This window comes from Hylobates moloch, unplaced genomic scaffold (assembly GCF_009828535.3).
Source record: "Hylobates moloch isolate HMO894 unplaced genomic scaffold, HMol_V3 SCAFFOLD_11, whole genome shotgun sequence".
Lineage (NCBI taxonomy): Eukaryota > Metazoa > Chordata > Mammalia > Primates > Hylobatidae > Hylobates > Hylobates moloch.
The window spans coordinates 45,270,624-45,292,583 of record NW_026652286.1 but is presented as its reverse complement, the minus strand read 5'-3'; the positions used below and the strand labels follow the sequence as shown (position 1 = coordinate 45,292,583).

The following is a 21,960-nucleotide window of genomic DNA, read 5'->3' as shown; positions in this document are numbered from 1 at the left end:
AGAGGATGGACAGGAGGAGGAGTGAATCTCTTTCATATTTACCCCCAGTGCAAAGGAAGCCTCAGGGTCAGGGCAAGGAGGGAGCTCTAACTTGGCCTCCTTGTGACCCAGCCCCAACCTTGCCTTGAGCCTGGAGTCAGCTGTCTAGCCTGCTTATGGCTCCTGCACACCCTGCCCTCTTGCCCCATGTCTTTGCCTGGGATGCATCCTGTGTGTGGATGTTCTTCTGGCGAGCTGCCTTTCTCAGAAGCTACAGCTCAGGAGTCTTCCACTCCAGGAACCCTTCCCTGACACCCTGGCTCACAGCCCCAGCCACTCGGCATTATCCAGTGGTGTGCTAGAGTGACTTGTACCTGCTTGCAGGAACCAATTGTTAAATTTTCAGGAATTTTCCAAGGAAGTTGACATCATGTTTATAGTTTGAATTTGGCCATAAGAGTTTTTGCACCATGGAAATGGGCAGTTCTACAAAGAAGGTGTTCCCAGTTAAATCGGAGCTCCAGTTAAATGGCTTAACATTTACCAGCACATGACTGGCCATCACCTAAACTGGGAAATCTCAAGGACTGGGACTGCACCTGACTTTTCTCTGTGCTCAGCACAGAGTCAGGCACAGAAGCCAACTGGCTTTACAGTGGGGGATGACCTGGGGCCTGGAGAGAGGATCCCTGATAGGAGACTACTCCTGAGACAGCTAGTGAGAAGGCAGGTGGCAGAAGGGAACGGGTTGGAGAAAGGACCCTTGTGTGGCTGGTGAAAGCTTCCCTGCCATATCCTCATCCCCCAACCACACAACAGGGCACAGCTCAGCAGGCAACACAACCTTTAGTATAAGTTACAGCCTCACACTGGCTCCTAGCCCATGGGAGCCTCCAGATGGGTCTATGACATTAGTCCCCAGATGTTCATCTCTTGGGCTGGGGGTACTCCTCAGAGCTGAGTCCACCGTGGCACCCAGTCCATTCCAGACCACTGTGCAAACTCAGCCCTCATTACTTACCAGGGTTTTCTGGCCAACCTGTGACTTGGCCCCCACCCCAGATAGCTCAGCTCCAGACTCTGGTATGTGACCTTGGTAAGCCACCTTCCTCTCTGGGCCTGTTTCTCCATTTGACTTGATTAGGCTGGACTCCAGCCTAGGTACCTTGGCAGTACAGCCAGCTACTTGCGTGGGAGTCAGGCCAGGGGTGTCACTGACCTTGAACTCTTGCCTTTCTTGAAACTTAATTCCCCCAACTCATACACACAAACGATGACTAGGGGTTATGGGAACAGTTGACTCTGGACCACAGAGCGAATATCCTGAGCCCTTGTCAAATGACAGAGCATGGGGTCATCCAGCATGAGTCACTGATGGTCCATATCTGGGGAGACCGTGGCGTCTGCACAAGTCCTGGTCCTCTACAGCTTCCCAGTATAAACCCGCGCAGGCTGAACTGTTCTGCTCCTACAGCCGAATGTCCTTAGTGTTCTCGCTACCAGCCTGCATGGACGCTGTCCGCCTAGAGTCCTCACTGCTGCCCAACACATCTTCTATCCTCTGCATGTCAGCTCTGTCGGATCTGCGTAGGCCCAGCCTGCGGCGAGCCGGGGTGGCAGGGCTGGGGCCAGTGGGTGGCTGGGCATCTCGGGCAAAGCGTACGAGCCTCTGCCCAGCCAGGAAGTAGAGCACAGGGTCAAGACAACTGTTAGCACTGGCCAGTGGCCGGGTAACCTTGTAGGCCATGTTGATGGCGTTGAGGGTGTGGCAGCTGAGGTCCAGCGAGCGGAAGGAGTAGTAGAGGGTGCGGGTGACGTGGAAGGGCAGGAAGCAGAGGGCGAAGACAGCCAGCACCACGGCGATGGTGCGCACGGACTTGCGCTTGGCCCTAGGCAGGCCGCCCGAGGTCCCGTAGGCTGGCTTTAGCAGTCGCCGAGCCATGAGCATGTAACAGACAAGGATGACGGCAAAGGGCACCGCGAAGAGCAGGCCCAGCATGACTGAGCTGTAGGCCACGAAGCGGCTGAAGAGCTCGGGCGCCGAGGTGTCGTGGCAGGTTACGCGGCCCCCGCGCGCGCTGGTGGTGACAAAATAGAGCACGGGGGCCTGGCAGGCCAGCACCAACACCCACACGGCCCCGGCCACCCGGCGAGCGTAGCGGGCCCGGCCCCAGCGCAGGGAGCGCAGGGGACGTAAGACGCCCAGACACCGGTGCACGCTGATGCAGGTGAGGAAGAGGATGCTGCAGTAAAGGTTGGTGTAGAAGAGGAAGCGCACCAGCTTGCAGAGCACCATGCTGAAGGGCCAGTGGTCGCCGTGGGCGTAGTAATAGACCAGCAGCGGCAGGGAGGCCGCATACAGTGCATCAGATACAGCCAGGTGGAACATATACGTGGTGGACGCATTCCAGGTCTTGAGGCGGCACAAGAAGATGTAGAGCGCCACGGCGTTCAAACACAGCCCAAGCACGCACACCACGCTGTAGGACACAGGCAGCAGCACGTACTTGAAGTCCTCGTTGAAGCGGCACCTGTAGCCCAGCTCATCCCCATCCCAGGTGCCATTGATGGTGTCATTCCAGGGGCCCAGGTCTGCTGCCATCGCCCTGCAGGGAAGGGAGGGGTGGGGCTATCAGGCTTGTGGCCGGAGCGCCCCTAGGGGACCTGACACAGCCACCTGACCAGGGCTTTCATTGCCATCTGACTTGGATCTGGATCTGGAACCTCCAGGCTCTGGAACCTTGAGAATGCATGAGATCCATGAATAAATATCAGGATCACACAATTGTCAAACTTGAGAACAGGGGTAGACAAACTATAGTCCAAAGGCCAGATCCAGTCTGCTTTTGTAAATTCAGCTTTATTGGAACACAACCGTACCCATCTGTTTACAAAGAGTTGAGTAGTTGTGATAAAGACCATATGGCCTGTGAAGTCTAAAATATTCACTATCTGACCTTTAAAAAAAGTTAGCTCAAGCTGGCTACGGTGGCTCATGCCTATAATCCTAGCTACTCAGGAGGCCAAGGCAGAAACCAGGTGTTTAAGCCCAGCCTAGGCAACAAAGTGAGACCCCATCTCTACAAATTTTTTTAAAAAAATTAGCCAGGCATGCTGGCATGCACCCGTAGTCCCAGCTACTTGACAGGCTGAGGTGGGAGGATCATTTGAGTCCAGGAGGTTGAGGCTGCAGTGAGCTGTGATTACACCACTGCACTCCAGCCTGGGTGATATAGCAAGACCCCATCTCTGGGGGAAGAAAAAAAAAGTTTTCTTACCCCTCTCTAGAACCTCAGGATCAGAGTTTTAGATCTAGGATTCTGAGCTCTAGAATCTGAGGATCTGGGGGTGCCAGAGCAGGTAATTTTGAGTTCATGGGAAGGGGCCTTTGAGGCTGGCTGGCCCTGCTTCACACCCAATGCCTACTGCCTGCAGAGGCATTTCTGGCCAGTGGGCATCCAACAGCCCCCTGCAGGTATTACAGAGTGGTCTCCAGCCCATTTTCCCACTCTCTGGGAGGCTCTGGGCCCATGCCTAGTGTTCTGGTATTTGAGGAAGTATTTCCAAGGGTCTCCCTCTTCAGTTATTCCTTCACTTTTTAAATCTTCCTCTATTCTGGCACTTTCTATATCTATCAACAGCAGTCCTGCCCCTGAACCTGTGAGGCTACCAGGGAATCCCCCTGAAGTAACCCCAGTGAAGAGTCCAGGGAAATCTGGTTTGGAGATGGGGATAGGGGGCCAAGGGATCTTCTTTTGTGTGGTAAATGCAACTTCTTCCATGCCTATCCAGTTTCTCTCTTCATACCATCAGTATCGTGGTGTCCCCCCCAACCTTGTCCCCACTGAGCATATAACACACCCATGGGGACTGACCATCCAACAGACAATGAGTGCCCAGGGAGCAGCTTGTCCCCTACCTCTCCTCCTCACCCCTACCCAGGTGACCAGTTAAGAGCTCTCTCGCAGCTGGGAGGCAGGGGACAGACATCCCGGCCTGGAAGACAAAGACGTGCCTAACGTCCCAGGAGGCAGGTTGGAAATCATAGCAGGAGTCCTGGGTGGGCAAGTTTGAGAAAAACACAAAAAAGCACTTTCTAGCAGTGTGAAGGGGCAGGAGGAGCTGACATTTTTCAAACCCTATTACTAAGCATGCTTTCTAAAAGTTATTCACTTAGGATGGGCTCACACCTGTAATCCCAGCACTTTGGGAGGCCAAGGCGGGTGGATCACTTGAGGCCAGGAGTTCAAGACCAACCTGGCCAACATGGAGAAGCCCTGTCTCTACTAAAAATACACACACACAAAATTAGCCGGGTGTGGTGGTAGTCCCAGCTACTCGGAAGGCTGAGGTGGGAGGATCACCTGGGCCCAGGAGGTGGAGGTTGCAGTGAGATAAAGTCACGCCACTGTACTCCAGCCTGGGCGACACGGCAAGACTCTGTCTCAGAAAAAAAAAAAGTTACTTCACTTTATCCTTATGTTGTGTTCTGGGGGCCAAGTCACCATCCCCAGTTCTCCAATCAAGAGGCTAAGATACAGATCATGTAAGTTATTTGGTCAAGGTCATGCCACTGGGGATGGGCTGCAATTCCTGTCCAGGTCCAGCCCCTGGAAGTGGCTGTAGGAGGGTGGTAGTGAACTCCCTGTTTATGGGAGTATGCAAGTGGCTCTCTAGCAAAGGCTGCAGAAGGGCTTGTGCCTGTGTGGGGGTGTGTCTGGGAGGGTGGAAAGGGCAGATGAAGAGTGAGTCCTCCTCATCCTGAGAATCTGGGGCCATATAATTCCCTTCATTTTATGTTATTTGTTTATTTTTAATTTTTAATTTTTAGATGGAGTTCCCCTCTGTTGCCAAGGCTGGAGTACAATGGCCTTATCTCGGCTCACTGCAACCTCTGCCTCCCAGGTTCAAGTGATTCTCCTGTCTCAGCCTCCCGAGTAGTTGGGATTACAGGCACATGCTACCACACCTGGCTAATTTTTATATTTTTAGTAGAGATGGGGTTTCACCATGTTGGCAGGGCTGGTCTCGAATTCCTGACCTCAAGTGATCTGCCCGCCTTGGTCTCTCAAAGTGCTGGGATTACAGGTGTGAGCCATCGTGCCTGGAATAATTCCCTTCATTTTAGATCCCGGAGTTCTGAGGGACTGGGGGACTCTGCAGGGCCTGCAACATCTACTCCCATAGACCCTGAGCTGCTTTTCCAGCCCTGGCTTCCCAGAGGCAGCTCAAGGCCCAAGAGGTTGAGATTAGGGGTGCTGGGGGGTGTAGAGATCCTTCAATTTCCCCTCTTTTTTCTTTCTTTTTTTTTTCTTTTTGAGACAGATTCTCACTCCATCGCCCAGACTGGAATGCAGTGGCGTGATCTCAGCTTCCTGCAACCTCTGTCTCCTGGGTTCAAGCAATTCTCGTGTCTCAGCCTCCCAAGTAGCTGGGATTACAGGTGTGTGCCACCTCACCTGGCTTTTTTTTTTTTTTTTTTGTATTTTTTAGTAGAGATGGGGTTTTGCCATGTCGCCCAGGCTGGTCTCGAACTCCTGACCTCAAGCAATCCACCCACCTTGGCCTCCTAAAGTGCTAGGATTACAGGTGTGGGCCACGGCGCCTGGCCAATTTCCCTTCTTTCATCAAGACTCCCAGATCTTCTCTTTCTCCTATTGTCAGGAAATGTGCACTCAGAAGGAAGGGGGCCTGCACGCTTGTTCCCCCTGCCACGGACACAGATGGCTCCCCAGGAGCCAGGGCAAAACCAGGGCGAGGAGGCTGGGAGAAGCTTATGTGGTGCCAAGTTAAGAAGAGACAGGTAGAGGCTGGGGCTCTGGCAGGTCAAGTGGCTGAGACCCGTCTTACCCAGGGTCAGGACAGTTCCTGCTGCCAACTTCATTCCAGGCTCTACCTCTTGTTGCTGGAACCACTGCACTGGCCTCCCTCCTCCAGCCCCAGCCCCAGCCACCCACCCACCCACCAAAATCCAGAGTGGCCTTTCTCAAAGAAAGCATCCCCCTACTTGAAATCCTCCTGCCGCTCCTACCCTCTCTCAGGAGAAAGCCCAGCCCTCAAGTCTGGTACCTGAGGTTTTCATAACTGAGCCTCTGCCAACCTCACCCGCCCCAACCCCTGTGACCTGCAGTTTCCTGAATGTCCCCAAGACTCTCCCCTCCCAGCCTTAGTTGCTGCTGCTCCTTCTACCTGGAGTTCATTCATAGCCCTCATCTCCACCTGTTGAACTCACGGCTCTTTATCCCTCAGTGCAGAGAACCCAGTGATTAAGAACCTGGGCGCTGGAGCCAGACTGCTTCTGTTTCCTCAGCTGTAAAATGGGACAATTACTAGAGTCTCCACCATAGGACTGCTGTGAGGGTCAAGTCATTTGTGTAAAATGTCTGGAGTACAGTCTGGCACACAGTAGGCCCACAGTGGTGTTATGAGTGCCAAGGTTCAGCTAGCGGTGGCCTTTTCCAGAAATCTTTGGCCACAGTGGAGGTGGGACTGGAGGTCCTGACTGGAGGCTGTGGAGGTGATTGTGGTGAGCCAGGGGAGTGACACTGAGACCCAAGCAGGGGAAGGCCTTGGGCCCTGTGAGGGGAGAGATGTTTGGGAGGGAGGCTCTGGAGACTGTTCCCTGATGGAGGAACGGTAGGGAGGAGGAATGCAGTGTCAGCCATGGCAAGTATGGGGATGGGTCCATCAGGTCTGGAGCTTTGGAAGGCCAGCTGAGAGTCACCGGCTCACAGAAGCTGCAGGAGGAGCAAGGAGAGGCCCCCGTGCGAGACTAAGGAGCTATGGAGAGGCCACATTCCTTCCCAGGACAGAGCCTTCCCAGGACAGGCCTGTTGGGGTTGCGGGGCTAGGGGAGGGATAACATTAGGAGAAATACCTAATGTAGGTGACAGACCCAGGACAGAGTCTAGCTCTGCCACAAAACACCAGGTGACATCAAGCATTTCCTTCCCTCCCAAGTCTCGGAAACTAGTCAAATCCCCCAGCCTTGAGAACTGCAGCCCCAAAATATCCCCAAGAGGTCCTCTGCCCCACTTAGACAGGGAGGGGGCTTCCTCCATGATGCAGACACACACACCCAGTCTCCCCTTCACGCCACTGCTCTGCTCCTGCCCCAGTGCCGAGGCCTGACTTCCCTCCACAGTCAACATAAACATCTCATCACCCTGCATGAAGAGTTTCCTGCTAATCCCTAACAGTGGAATCTCTGACACTGAGATGAGGGGTGGAGACTTCCCTGTCTCCCTTGAACTAAGGGAGCTGCCCCTTCCACCTGTTTTAAGACACCCTGGCCCCCACTCTACCAGGCCAGCTGGGGACTCCATCACCATGGCCCTGGGCCAGACTCACCCCTCCTACCCTCTCATTCTGCAGGCTGGCTCACCAACCTGTGAGTATATCTTTCCTAGCCCTGCCTTAGAGGGACAGCCCTGCCTTAGAGGGACAGCCAAGTCCCCAGCCCCCTCCCTTAAGTCTCCCTTCTGCCTCTCCTGACCCTGATGCCCCTGGGACTAGAGACGGCTCCACCTGACTATCCAACACTCACCAGCCCCACTATGCCCTGGTCTGGCTGGCCCTGCCCCAAGGAGCTCCCAGTCTAAAGGGGAGATGTGAGCCTTGTAAGACTCTTCCAGGCTCCCCTGCCTGTGTTCATGCTGTTCTTTCTCACCGGAAAGCCTTCCCCGAACCCACCCACACTGCACCCCATTGTAAGTCCCAAAGGATCTTCTAATCTCTGAAGCTCTCCCTTCCATCACCCCTCAGGACGTTTCTCAGCCAGTTGGTAATTTGTCCTTCCATCCTCTACCCCAACACATTTCAGGTGCTCCTTAAGGGCTGGGTCCATCTGATGCTTTCCTCTGTCCCTATCATCCATCAGGAGGCCCGACCACAGGAGGTATTACAGGAATGAGAGAACGAATGAATGAATGAATGAAGCAAGCACAAGAGGCTATAGGGGCCCAGAGGAGGCATACATAGGCACAAGCCCTCTGCAGCCTCTGCACACTCCCATAAACAGGGAGTTCACTACCTCCCTCCTGCAGCCACTTCCACTGTGGGATGGACCTGAATAGGAATTGCAGCCCATCCCCGGTGGTATAACCTTGATCAAGTTACTTACAAATTACTTGCTCCTCTGAGGGCCTCTCAAGGACAAGAATGCTTAAAGGTTTCTTAGCTGCTGACCCTAAGTAACCAGGGGACAACCCAGCCCCTCTAGGGGGTCCTGGTCCACCTGGAACCTGCTTATGTCCCTAGACTGTCTCTCCTTCAACTGCCACAGGAGCCCAGGAGACTCTGCCTTTCTCTGGACAGGTCAGGGAAGTGCCAGCGGGAGGAGATTGGACATGGGCGCTCTGGAGATGGGTTGGCTGTCTGAGGCCTGCCACAGGTTTTTATCTGGCTCAGGACCTGGGTAGGTCTGATCAGGATTCTCCACCCATCCTGCTTTGTAGGGGCCAGACCTGGGCTGAGCGGCTTTCACACAGCATCTTCATCCCCCACCCCCATCCCTTTGTAGATATTGCCATAGAGGTTAAGCTATTTGTACAAGGTCACACTGCCGGGCATTGGAAAAATTAGGCTTGACACCCAGAGCTATCTGGCTTCAAAGCCTGAATTCATCACAGCCTGGGATGAGGGAGCAGGGTAGGGCACCAGCCTTCGGACCCCCTTGATCTAAGCCAGTTCAGGGCAGACACAGGCACAAGAGCACACGTGCCCGCCCTCACCTCCCAGCCAGCTCACCTGCCCCCCCCCCCACCCCCCACCACACACGTACCTGACCAGCCCCTGCTCTCCAGGTCAGGATGCTCAGCGCCTGCTTGGGTTCCTCACTCATGAATGCACACGCCTGGACCGGGCTGCAGGGAACTCTGCGGGAAACAGGAAAAACAGGTCCCCAGGCCTGGGGCCACGCCCAGCCTCCAGCATTTTTCTGGGCAAGCAGTGCTGCCGCCACAGGGGGCTCCTGCAGACAGAGGGAGGTAGAGAAAGTGAGGTCTCAGGGTCATGGAAACCCAGCCAGATCAATCCCCCCCAGGGCCACCTCCTTTGTGGTAACCTTAACCAGAAGGAGGCAGAGAGGTGACCTGGTGTTTGTCCTGGTCTGAGTGCCCTCTGTACACCAAAACCCCAGCTCATGTGTTCCAGGAATGGGTTATCCACAACCCCGTTCCCCAGGCTGCCTTTCACAGAGGGGTGGCCCTGCCTGGAGGAAGGTCTCCCCCATGTCCTGTACAGCTGAGCCAAGCCTCCAAGCCTCCAGTGTCCCTTCCCTTGGTCCTGGTTCTGTGCTTTGGCCCCATAGCAGGAAAATCAATACCCTCTTTGCCCAGTGTGCATTCTATTGTCCTTCTGCCAACATACTTTTGCCCAAGCTAGGTCTCTATCTAGAGAACCCCTCCTCCCCACTCCTACCTCTAAGCATTCCTCCATAGGTGTTATAAACACATATAGGCCACACCTGAACACACACTGGCACAGACACACCAAGACACACGGATACACAGAGGCATACAGAGTCACACTAAGGTGTACGTGCAGTAGACACAAATGGATGCACACACACACACACACAGTCTAGACCATCAGGGCCTAAAACGGCATTTAGAAATCTCCTGTGCCACATATATACCATGGAATACTTGCAGTAGTAAAAAAGGATGAGTTCCTGTCCTTTGCAGGGACAAGGATGAAGCTGGAAACCATCATTCTCAGCAAACCACCACAAGATAAGAAAACTAAACACCGCATGTTCTCACTCGTAAGTGGGAGTTGAACAATGAGAACACACGGACACAGGGAGGGGAACATCACACACCAGGGCCTGCTGGGGTTGCGGGGCTAGGGGAGGGATAACATTAGGAGAAATACCTAATGTAGGTGACGGGTTGATGGGTGCAGCAAACCACCAGGGCATGTGTATACCCATGTAACAAAACTGTACGTTCTGAACATGTGACCCAGAACTTAAAGTACATATATAGAAAAAAAAGAAATTTCCTGTGTCAAACCCTGTTTTACAGAGGAGGAAACTGAGGCCCAAGCCTCATATTAAGTCAGGGACAGAGCCAAGACTAGAGCCCAGCCCTCCCGAATTCTGGCCATGGTTTTTGTCTCACCTTGGAGCCCCTTGTGCACACCAAGCACAGGGTTTCAGGGAGGCGACAGTTGCCTGGTGGAGGGGACCTTCTGTGTGGGCAGGTCCCACCCTCCACCAGCACCTCAGATACCTCACAGGAGAAATAGAACATGCACCTCTTGAGTTTGTCTTTTTCCATCTTCATTTCCCTAGGATGGAGGAGTGGGCCTGCGACAGCTGAGCCCAGGTTCCCAAGCTGGAAGTGCAGTACAAGGGTAGGGGGACGTGGGAGAGGAGATGGGGGCACTGCAGGAATGGCTTGGGGACGGGGCGGGGGGTGCACATGGGAAATGCCTCTGGGCCACTGCTTACTGAGTGCACCTTGCCCGGTGGTCTCAGACTGACAAGGCCGGTGGGCTGGTAGCTCCTCACTGATCTACTTTAGAGGCTATGACAAGGTGAGGGAACGTCAGCCTTTTCACCCTGCTGCACCCAGGTGCACGCCCTGTCTCCTCCTCCTTAGACAATGCCTTGACTCAACAGGCTAAAATGGAGAATATCACTTTCTACAAGTGGTTCTCATTTCTGAGAAGGGCCCCCACCATCCTTCCAGGTTTCAGACCTCTGATACAGCCTGGACAACCTCCCTCTTCCCCACCCTGCTGGAAGCCCACCACTCACCAAGTCCTGTTAGTTCAACCAGTGAAATTCCTCGGACATGCGCCACGCGGTCCCCACACTGCAGCCCGAGGCCTGTGCTTCCACAGTCCACAGCACCAGCCTCCTCACTGGCCTCCGTGCCTCCACCCCTGCCCCGTCTGTCCACCTTTCACATTGCAGTCATGTGGTTTCCTAAACACAAATCCGACCATATATTGTTGAGCCATGTTCGTGGCTCCCTAGTGCCCTCAGGCGACTGTCCCAGCTCCTCAGCCTGGCACTCAGGCCCTGGCTGATCTGGTCCCCGCCATCCCTCCAGAAAACCCTTCCTCTCTGTCGCCGCCCTCATCTTCCTGTCTCAGGCACAACAAAAGCAGTCCCACGGTCAATCATTGCTCAGAGATGGCCTCCCTTATCATCTAACACCTATATCACAACAAGAGTTTAGTGCTGCCCCTGTGCCAAGTTCTGTGTTAGGTGGCTTCATATACCTCCTCTCGTTGAATCCTGAGACTCAGAGAGGCTAAATAACCTCATAGCTCACAAAGCTAGCAAACGGCATAGCCACTCCGGGCTGTCTGACTTCAGAGGCTGTGCCCCTGACCACCACCTCCTGCCCTGCAAGGCCCAGGCCCTCTCCCAGGAAGCTGCCTGACCATCCCTTTTTGGCCCCACAGCTCTCTGTCTGTCTGCTCAGTTCTCTGCCAGAGGAATGCCAATTGGCAGGGCTCAGGATTTACTCTTTTCAGATGGGTGGTTATTGCACACATCTCACAGGTAGAAAAACTAAGGCCACAAAGGGGTAGCTCAAGGTCTCACCCAAGGTCACCAGTGAGTCAAGGGCAGAGTCAAGCCTAGCATGCAGACCTGTAACCCCCTGACCTGGCTCCGCCCCTACCCCAATCTGGGTCTTTCTCTTTGTGGTTCTAGGCTAGGGAGGCCAAAGTCAGGAGGAGGAGCCGGGCAGCTCCCAGGCCACTGCGGAGTTTCCAGGGTGGTTGGATGACATTCCAGCCCCTCCACTAGAGTGGCTCTGGAATGTGCCTCCCTGGCTGGTGGCAGACCCTGTCTAGCCTGGTAGCGGAGAATGTCCTGTCACCACTGTGGAGACCCCTGCTGCCTGTCTCTGCCAGGAGTGGGGTGCTGTGAGGGAAAACAGAGGACCTAGTCCCAGAACCTCATTGAGGGGGCAAGAGAGGCACTAGGCAGGTGGGAAATCCCAGTTCTCCTCTTCCCAGTGGTAAGACAAGTCTCTTAACTCCAAAACCCAGATCTCAATTTCCTCTCAATATCAGAACAGTACCTGCCTCAGAAGGTTGTTGAGCTAGTTAGATGCTTTAGGCTTATTTTATGAAATAGTAAGAGAGAATATTTCAGCAGGTAAAGAAGCCATGGAGGGTGGGGGTATCTCAGGAAGACAAGAAGGGCAGGAAGCTTCGCAGGAATTATGGGAAGGGGCTACACGAAGGTCACAACCAGAATAACCACAGATCAGGTCTCCCACACTGAAGGCCGTCCTCAGGGGCAAGGCAGTCCAGAGATACCCCAGCAGAAGCCAGATAGCCACCACACTCTTTCACTCACCCTTCACAAAAGTTGCCACCTCTATGCCCATTGCTGGGCAGGGCACCTGGGGACTCCGAGGTAGGTCAGATCTCAAGGAATTCACTGTCAAGGTCAGGGGAGGCACACTCGGAAACAGGCGATGATAACACAGGGTGATCAGGCCTGGAGGAAGCCAAGGAGGCCCCTAACAGGATTGGAGGGGTGATGAGGGAAGCCTTCCTGGAGGAGAGAGCGCCTGACCTGCATTTTGGAAGATGAGGAGTCAGGTGGTTGGAAAGAGAGGAGGAGCAGATTGAGGATGAACAAGAGATGACATGACACGTTTGAGGAACTGCTCATCATCCTGGTGGCTTGAGGGGAGTGGAGAGGGCAAGGCTGGAGTGCACAGGCTGAGGAGCTTAGAAGTCACGCTGGCTCCTCCCCAATGTCCTTCAAGGGGCTGAAGGCCAGCAGGCCTCCTGCCTTGCCTGACATGCTTCTGCACCGGGAGCACCAGGGCTGGTCTGAGGAAATGGCTAAGGGGTAACCTCAGATGCTATCAGCCGGTGCCGTTGTGGTGTGAGGCCTCCCCTTCAGGAGGCCCTTGGGCTCTCTACCCGCTCCCAGATGCTCTCTCCCTCTTTGGGACCCCCCCTGGGATCCTGGCTGTGGAGGCCACTCACCAAGGCTGAGCTCAGAGCAGCATCTGAGTGGGTAAGTCTCAGATCAACCAGGCTTACAGATCAGAAAGCCAAGACCTCTAAAGAGGAAGGGCCTAACTCAAGGTCTGGTGTTCTAATTATTGTCAGTGTGGGTTTGACCACCTCACCCCCAACACAGAGCAGGACCCCAAACCACCCATCTCACCTGGAACCCAGCACAGCCCAGAACAGGGCTACAGAGACATGCTACTAAATTAAACAGGCTCAGAACCACAACATCCTGGACACCACCCCAAACTATCACAGCCAAATGCCTCCAGATTCAAGAGGCAAGAGCCCTGAGTTCAGGCTCTAACTTGGAGCCACCTGTGCTGTGCAGTCTTGGTGAAGTCAGCCTCCCCTCTCAGAGCCTCTGGTTCTTCAGTGGTCAGATGGGGAGAATCACTGCTGCACGGAACAGCTCATGAGGAATAAGACAAGGGGGCAGGTGGGTGCACCATGGTGCTAGCAAATCATGAACTGTCCTAATGTGGAGGCCGTGTCTGCCTGTCACAACAGGGAGACACTGAAATTCAGGAGCCCACGACACTGCTTGGTAGGGAGGCTCTCCCAGGTGTCTCCAGCAGAGGGACAGAGGTCATGGTCAGAGCAGTCAGGCAAGGTGTCTGGAAGGGGAACTGCGGTAAGATTTGAGGAGGAGCAGGAAGGGTCCAGCTTGAGAGGAAAGAAGGTGGATGGAGAATCCAAGGTGGAAAGGGGGATGAAAACATCGACCAGGAACCACATGAGCCTCTGATTCTGAGATGGCTCCCTCCAGGTACCTCCAGGATTCTGAGTTCCCTGGTTCTCGCAGTCTAATTCCAAGAGGCTCTGGTTCCAGGTGTGAAGGCTCAGTGTTTCTTCAATTCTATTACTCGTTGCTCCGGATAGCCTTTGGTTTTGAGATTCTCAGAGCCACAGGGGTCTGGATTCAGAGTAATGAAATCTTAAATCACATTCCCAGGAACCACAAAGTCCCAGCAAACACTTGCCAATGCTCTGGTGCGCCTGGCCTCAGAGGGACCTTGTGAACTCAGACTCAGAATGCACTCTGCTGGGCCCTTGAGGAGTACCCAGTCAGGCTGAGGAAAAAGCCACAGACATGGACCAAATCCACTTGGGTGAATAAACCATAACCGAGGCTTTGGAGGTTATGGAGGGGTTATGGAGCACATAGCAACTCCTACCTGGCCTGGGGGAGGTGGTCAGGGAGTGCTTCTGCAGAGGAGGGGTCATCTGGGCTGGAAACTGATAGATGATTAGGGGTTTGTCAGGTGGGCAAAGAGGGAGGAGGGCTCTGAAGGCGGGAGAGGCATGAGCAAAGACTTGGTGGATGAAAGTGTGACCTGCTGGGAAAAAGCCGGGAGGTCTTACATGGCTACCGTGGAGGGTGAGGTGGCATGGAATGTGTGGGAGCCTGAGGAATTCACATGAAAAGGCTCAAATGCCAGGCTGAAAAGCTTGGCCTCTATTCTAAGGACAGTGAGGAGCCACGGAAGGCTTAAGAGGGGAAGGACATGGTCAGAGTCAGCCTTTACAAAGACGGTGCCACATGGAAGGTAGATGGGACAGGGAGTCTAGAGGGAAGGAGACCAAGGAGGAGACGACACATATGGTGGTGCCATGAGAGGAGCAGGTCCCTTGGCCCTGGATTTCCTGCAACAGCCCAGCCATGGCAAGAGTCCCCCTCCTACAAGCCAGGGCTGGGTGGCTGGGCACTCACCGAGAAGCCAGGTCCACACCCAGAGGCTGTCCTCAGACCTGGGGAGGGAGAGGCCACGTAAGCCCCAGAAGTCTGAGGGAGGTCCCTTTCCGTCGCTCCAGCACCCAGGCCTCTCACCCAGGAGCTACAATGACAGTGACAAGGTACCAGGGTAGAGGGTCAAGGAGTTGTTCCGTGGGGCCCAGGCTGCTCACCCTCCTACCAGAAACTCCCGCTACTCATCTTGGACCAGGAAAGACTCAGGCCTAGGAGATGGGGTGACAGGGGTGGAGGAACTCCTCTGCTCCAGAACGAACTGTGGCACTCCATGGAGCAAATCCTCCCCTTCTACTCCATGCCTACTCCCACCTGGCCACTCATTTCCCAAATACCCACTAGCACCTGCTCTGAGCCCAACCTGTGGTGGCTGATGGGGATAGAGAGAGAAAGCAGAGATGGCCTAGCCTAGTCCTGCAACTGGCCACTGGATGAGTTCAGAGGTCAGTGTGGCCCACACAGCCAGCCTCCTCTTATCAGGGCCCAGTAATAAGGAGAGGCCAGGCCTCAGGACCCAAGGGCAACCAAGAGGAAGGTGTGGCCCAGAGGGTATACGAAGCAGGCCTACAGAAAGCAGTTTGGGGAGAGGCAGTTTGGGTGGAAGGCATGAGGGGCAAATCCCACTCCCCTCACCAGATCAACAAGGCATCTCTGTTCCCGTGGGCAGGTCTGGGCAGGTGTTATCTTATCAGCAGTTGGGTAATCTGGCCACAAAAAAAGCCCCAAACACAGGTTCCCAGGGCAGAATTCAAACTCCCCTCAGCCTGGAAGCCAGAGGATCAGGCCTGACCCTAACAGGGCTCTGTCTCAGATGGGGAGGGATAAGCTGGCAGGTGGACTGGAGCCCCAGGTTTCATCTCAGCTTGGTGACCCTGGGCAGGATACAATCCATGCCTCTATTTCCTGATCTGCAAAATGGAGATACAATTCCTCCCTCACAGGGCTATAGGAAGACAAAATGGATTGTTGTAAATCGTTACTAGTGAAGCCATCTCTGCAGAGCGGGTGGAGGAGGAAGGCATTCAGTAATCAAATTTCAATAACAAGCACAATCCCTTGCTATTGCATCCATATTCTCTTATAGTCTTCAAAATGGATTTAAGTCTATGAGTGTCACATTCCTCCTCCGAGCACTGCAGTTTAAGGCTTATAAAGCTCTTCCCTGGTCACTATCTTAATCCTTGTAGCAACTCTGCTCTCAAAGAAACAAGGATCACCATTCTCAATTTACAGATGGCAGAACTGACACTTAGAGAGGGACAATGGCCTCTCTAAAGACTACAGCCATTAAGTCAAAGCTCTCATGGGATCACTCATGAAGCCCTGGTGACACCCTCACACCTTCCTAGCTGGTCCTTGGGGGATCCACAGCCTTAGAGCCCCATGCATCCAGGGCAGCAGGGAGACAGAAACAGGAGCCACAGCCTCACTCCACAGCCCAAGCTTGGTAGTCATTTCTGAGGGTTGCCCACTGTGATCCCCAACCCCTCTGACCAGACTCCAAGACAGCCCAAGGCAGGGAGAAGAGGAGAAAGAGTGACAAGCCTTTTGTGCCAGAGCCTCCCCACACACATACTCTCCAATGCAGGATCTTACTTGTTCTGGCCTCCTTTTAGAGCCTGGCAGGGCAGGAACTGGTCATTCAACCAGCTGGGAACAGAGCTGGGATGAGATCAATTGCAGGTCCCCAAATTCCTCAGCAGGAGCATCTGAAGGCTCAGGGAAAAGTGTTTGGCCAAGGGGCAAGGGCTCAATTAGGGTTTAAACAACTCCTGGGACAGTTCTAATGTTGACATCACAAATGCCCTGACCTCCCTGCACTTGGCAGTACTTGATCCATTCTCCATCCTGCAGCCAGAGAGCTCTTTCTGAAATGCCGCTCTGACCATGAAACTCCTCTGCTCATAAATTTCCATGGCTCCCTATTGCCTTCAGGATAAACTCTAGGTCTTTAGCCTGGGCACTGTAGGTCCTACAGTGTCCCAGATCACACTGTTCTGGCAAACTATGCCACCCACTTTGATAACCAGATTCTGGTTTGCCCTTCTTTGTAGTGACATGGAGCTCCCCTGCAGCCAGGCCTTTACTGGAGAACCTGGGGCCAGAAACAGGGGATGGGGGCCACTGCTGCTCTCTCAGTTCAGCTCAGCCCTGTGCAGGGTGCTGGCAACACAGAAATAAGTCAGACCCAGTTTCTGCCCTCCAGGAGCCCCTAGACCTGGGAAGAGGAAAGGAGGAGACAGGCATAGATCATGACAGTCCAGGTGGGACCGGGGCTGTCAGCACCAGGACTGTAGGGGCCTAGAAGAGGCTCCAACCCAGCTGTGGGGATCAAGGAAGGCTTTCCAGAGGAGAGGACATCTGAGCTGGGTCCCAAGTCTGGGTAGTTCTCCAGTTGAGGAAGGTGAGAGTAGGAGGGCTTATCAGAGAGGAAGTGTAGAATATGCAACAGGCCAGGGGCAAGAAATGAGAGACTCCAGGCAGCTGCTGCAAGGTGAAGAGTCAAGCGGGAGAGGTGGCTGGAAAGGCTGGCAGGCCCCAGTTATCAAATACCTTAAGTCCCAGGCTACAGGGTTCAGGCTTGGTCCTGTGGAGGCTTGTGCCCTAGGGAGGGGCACAGTTGGGATTCTGGTTTTGGGAGGCTCCCTCCAGGGAATGACTTCCCATCCCCAAGCTGTGAGCCTGCCCATGGGGGGACACTGGTGCTGAACGTGACTTATCAGCTCCTCAACAGCCCTCAAATTGCGTATCATTAGTCCCTTCTTACAGACGAGGCTACTGAGGCTCAGAGAAAGGACGGCTTGCCCAGGCCACACAGTGGCCAAGACAGGATTGGAACATAGATCTCTGAGTCTCCAGAGCTCTCTTGTGGACCTGTCTGCTCAGAGAATCTTCTTCCTCCCACTTCCACCCACAGGTAATAAACTTGCCTGGGTCTCCACCCAGATCCTCAAAACTCATAATTATTTCAGCTTAGATCCAAAACAAACCAGGCAGATCAGGCTGTGGTCCCGGGAAGCTGGGGATGCCATGCTGAGAGGAACAGCAGCCATGGACCCCACAAATCCCGAGCTGGCAGTTCTGGTCTCCAGCAGTCCCTGACCCTTGGGCTGCTCTCCTGGAGGACCCCAAGAGGGCCACTGGCAGCCTTCGGGTTGGGGGGTGGGGTATTGCTTTCCTCCTGACTGACCCTTTCTACCGCACCATTTGCCAGATTAAAAGTCCCGGGACAGAGGCATAACTGTCCTTCCTCGCCACTCCTTCCTCCCCGCCCACTCCCTGCAACTGTCCCCTCAACCTTACCAATGGTAGGTGGCCACTCAGAGTGACCCTGGGGTTAGGACAGGCATAGGGCGTCTCCAGGGGTTCGTGTCTCTGGGCACCGCCCATCGCCCCACGCCACTGGGACGCTCACATCGGAGCACACACAGACAAGTTCCGCAGGCTTGGCCAGTCGCCCCGAGGGGCACACACACTCACCCGCTAACACGCAGACTTCCCCAATACGCGGACGCGCACAGCCTCCTCACTACCGGGGCGCCCGTCCACACTCACCGAGACCGACGCTCCCGTGGAGACAAAGTTCAACCACGGACCCACAGGCGCGTTCAAGCCGTCCAGTTATGCGCTACACGCCGCCGGCTCGCAACTGTGCCCCGGGGCGACAGCCGCTCCACAGCGCCCTCCCCTGCCCCGCGCCCAGTCCGCACCTGCGCCAGTCTGGCCCGCCGCTTCCCCCGGCCTCTCCCAGCGCCCTGTTCCCTCCAGGCGCCCCACCTCTCGCCCCTGCGCTGCGCTTCTCCGCTCGGGGTGCCGTCGCCGCCGCTCCCGGGTGCCAGTGCCCGCGTCCCGCCGCCGCCGCAGAGACCCACGTGCCTGGGAGCCCGACTACCCACCTCCCTGCGCTGTTCCCCACCCCCGAAGCCGGGCCAGGCAGGGGGCGGGGCGGACTTTTGACTGACCCTGGCACCGCCCTCAACCCGCCCGGATAGACACCTCGCTACCCGCTCCGGGACGCCGCCCAGCGACACGGCCGCGGGGTCAGCGCGTCTGTACCGGTGCTGCAACGGGAGGGTCGAGCGGCGACGCTCTCACTGCCGGGCCAGGAGGAGGCCGCCCGGCTCCCTCACGCTAGAAGGGAGCGGGTGACCAGAGGTTTTCAGAGACGCCAAAGTTTTGCCAGGTCAGCCCGGCGCCTGCGTGGCCCACTGCGGGACCTTTGCGCCCAGCCGCCGCGCCACCCTATCCCTGTCCCGCCCCTGCCCCAGCCTGGCTGGCCAGGAAGGGACCTGCTCGGAGATACCTGCTCGGAACCCCAGGCTGAGGACGCACCTCCCTTGCTTGAAAGTGGGAGAAGGGGGTGCCTTTAGGAAAGCAGGGTACTCAGGATCCCGCCTCTCCCGTGCTCCCCACTTTCCCTGCCTTAATCTTACCAGCAGCTCCCTGAACTCCCCACTCTCTCTGGCCCCTTATCTTGAGCTGCTTTACCTCTCTTCTCTGTCGTCTACCCCACTCTAATGGCCTTCCCTGGTCCGGCTACGGGCTGCATGTCTGACCCGTTCGGAGACTGTGAGCTCCCGAGGGCAGGAACCAGGTCTGCCTTCTTCCTGCTGCTGTCCCAGAGGTCCTGGGAGGGGCTCAATCCTTGAAGGCTTGAATGGATGAATGAATGAGCGCCCCCCTCTCTCTCATTTCTGGTCTAGGAATCAGGAGTGTAGGTTCCTGCTTGGCTTCAGCACTGACTCTGGGAGACCTTGACCCAGTTCCATTCCCTGGCAGGGTCTTCTTTCCTGTGAGATAGAGCCAGTCACTGGGGTGGCTTGACAAGTGCAGAGGAGGCCTCCTCCTGTAGCCAAGGAACTTGCCCAGGGCCCTCGGGGCCTTGGGCCCTCTTGGGCTCCATATCAGCTGACTGGGCCTGGCTGCCAGGAAGGGTGCTGTCTGCAGCCCCACCAGGAGCAACAACAGAGTGGACACACAGCCCAGAGTGGCTGAGCTGCCTCTGCAGTCCCGCTGTGACCTTTGCTTGGGAGACACAAAGGCCCCTTGTCCAGCCTCCTGCGCCTATTGTCTAAGCTGGGCCACGCACCTTCCAGGGACCTAAGTATCCTCATAGCCCAAGTTATAGGGCCTAGGCCTTCAGGTTCCAGTGTGGGGAAGACCCTTTAGGCACTGGAACTCCAGCCAACCCCCTCTTTCTCTCCCCTCTTCGAAAACTTCAAACCTTATACTGTCACTGCCATTTAGCCCAGGAGAAACAAGTTTCTTTGATGCCAAGTTGAGGACCCAGGCTTGACCTTAGCCTTCAGCGGGCTAATCTGGTTGGTGGCTTGCCCAGGGCTCTGCCCCTGCTCTGGCCCAATTCCCTTACTTTACAGCTGAGGAAACTGCATTCCTGAGGCATACAGTGTTTCAGCTACCACACAGGTGACTTAGTGAGGCCTGAGGAGCAGAGGAAGGGGCCTAGTCCTTGAACCCCATAGCCTTGGGTTTAGATTCCAGTCTTGCCTCACCCGTCCTATGACTCCTCTCTGAGCCTGAGTTTCCTGTTTTGCAAAAGGGAGTAATATTGATCTCTCACTTGCTGGCCTGTCTTAAATTTTTTGAGAAAGGGCCTCGCTCTGTCACTCAGGCCAGAGTGCAGTGGCATGATCACGGCACACTACAGTCTCTATCTCCCAGGTCCAAGGGATCTTCCCACCTCAGCCTCCCAAGTAGCTGGGACTACAGGCACACGCCACCATGCAGGGCTAATTTGTAAATTTTTTGTAGAGATGGGGTCTCCCTGTGTTGACCAGGCTGGTCTCAAACTCCTGGGTCCAAGCAGTCCTCCTGCCTCGGCCTCCCAAAGTGCTGGGATTCCAGGCATGAGCCCCTGCACCCTATCCTTAAATTCTTTTTTTCAGGGTTTTATTCATCATCCCAAGCTGTCTGGGCTCAAGGCATTAGTATCCCATGTAATGAGGGCCTAGAAGTTTCGTCTCCTGACATCCTCCCCAGGCAGTCCCATCGATGGGTTTCAGAGGTCATCAAGTCCAGCAGGCTTCAAATCTCCCAACAGAGTCCCCCTTACCTGGGGCTGCCTGGGGAACCCCCATCCCACTTCAACTTGAGCACCTTCGCTTTTGTATTTTTATTTATTTACATTTCCTGGTAAGAATTTGTTGCAAACACATGGAAGATTTTGTGGCTGAAGTAATGTAAAACCATCGACCAAACCGGACATTGAGACACAGCCAGCGTCACACAACAGGCCATCTGAAAGGCTGGAATAGCATCGAGGGAGTCTCCCTGGAACCGAGCAGCCAAGGCAGGCTAATGATGAAGGCCCAGCCACAGTAATGGTCCCCTGGAGGTGGGTAATGGAGCCATGGCGGCGGAGGGAGGGCTCCATTAGCAGTAGCAGGTCAGGAGGGGAAGGGCAAAGTTCCAGCCTCGGCTTCTCCCATGTATTAGGAGGCTTCCTGTCTCTCCAGCCCTGAGGAGGTATTTGGCTCATTCAGGCCTTTTCATCCTCCTTCTCTCCACTTCTCTCATTGCCCCTGGGAAAACTTGCTCTGAAAATGCATGCTGGGGATGGAGCCCCTGCCCTGGCCCAGGCTCCAATCCCCCCTTCCCAGGCTACAGTGGTGTCTCTGTTGCCCCTTGATGCCATACCCTGCCTTACACTCTCTGGTGGCTCCACCATCCTCTGGATAAAGCCTAGCTCTCTAGCCTGCCACTCCAGCCTCCCTGCCTCTCTGCCTCACCTCTCACCTCTGACCAGCCTCCTGTTGCCGCTTGCTGCTCCCTCTGCCCGCAGCGCCCCCTGCTCCTGGCTCCCCACCATGGGTCGTCGAAGACCCAGGCCAGGTGCCCCACCACTTACCATGCTGTTATCGCTATCACTGCCTGTCTCCCGCTCTAACAGGGATCACTCTGAGAGCAGAGCCAGGGTCCATTCTGTTCACAATTAAATGGCCAACACCTAGCACTGTCCCTGAATAATTCTTTTTTTTTTGAGATGGAGTCCTGCTCTGTCACCCATGCTGGAGTGCAGTGGCGTGATCTCAGCTCACTGCAACCTCTGCCTCCTGGGTTCAAGCGATTCTCCTGCCTCAGCCTCCCAAGTAGCTGGAATTACAGGTGTGCACCACCACGCCTTGCTAATTTTTGTATTTTTAGTAGAGACAGGGTTTCACCATGTTGGCCGGTTGGTCTTGAACTCCTGGCCTCAAGCAATCCACCTGCCT

General features: G+C 55.1%; 1 protein-coding gene across 3 annotated transcripts; it reads right to left on the bottom strand.

Annotated features, from left to right (window-relative positions):
* Nucleotides 1-1,194: 1,194 nt before the first annotated feature.
* P2RY2 (purinergic receptor P2Y2) lies at nt 1,195-18,657 on the bottom strand. Of its 3 annotated transcripts, none has more exons than XM_032168088.2 (3): nt 18,506-18,657; nt 8,762-8,950; nt 1,195-2,719 (listed from the first exon to the last, which is right to left on the bottom strand). In XM_032168088.2, exon 3 carries the CDS (start codon nt 2,579-2,581, stop codon nt 1,448-1,450), a length of 1,134 nt encoding a protein of 377 aa, XP_032023979.1. In that variant the 5' UTR covers nt 2,582-2,719; nt 8,762-8,950; nt 18,506-18,657; the 3' UTR covers nt 1,195-1,447. The 3 variants fall into 3 exon arrangements, with proteins under 3 accessions (XP_032023979.1, XP_032023980.1, XP_032023978.1); XM_032168089.2 differs by having other exon boundaries at nt 1,195-2,585; XM_032168087.2 differs by lacking the exon at nt 18,506-18,657 and adding an exon at nt 18,284-18,381 and having other exon boundaries at nt 1,195-2,585.
* Nucleotides 18,658-21,960: the final 3,303 nt, after the last annotated feature.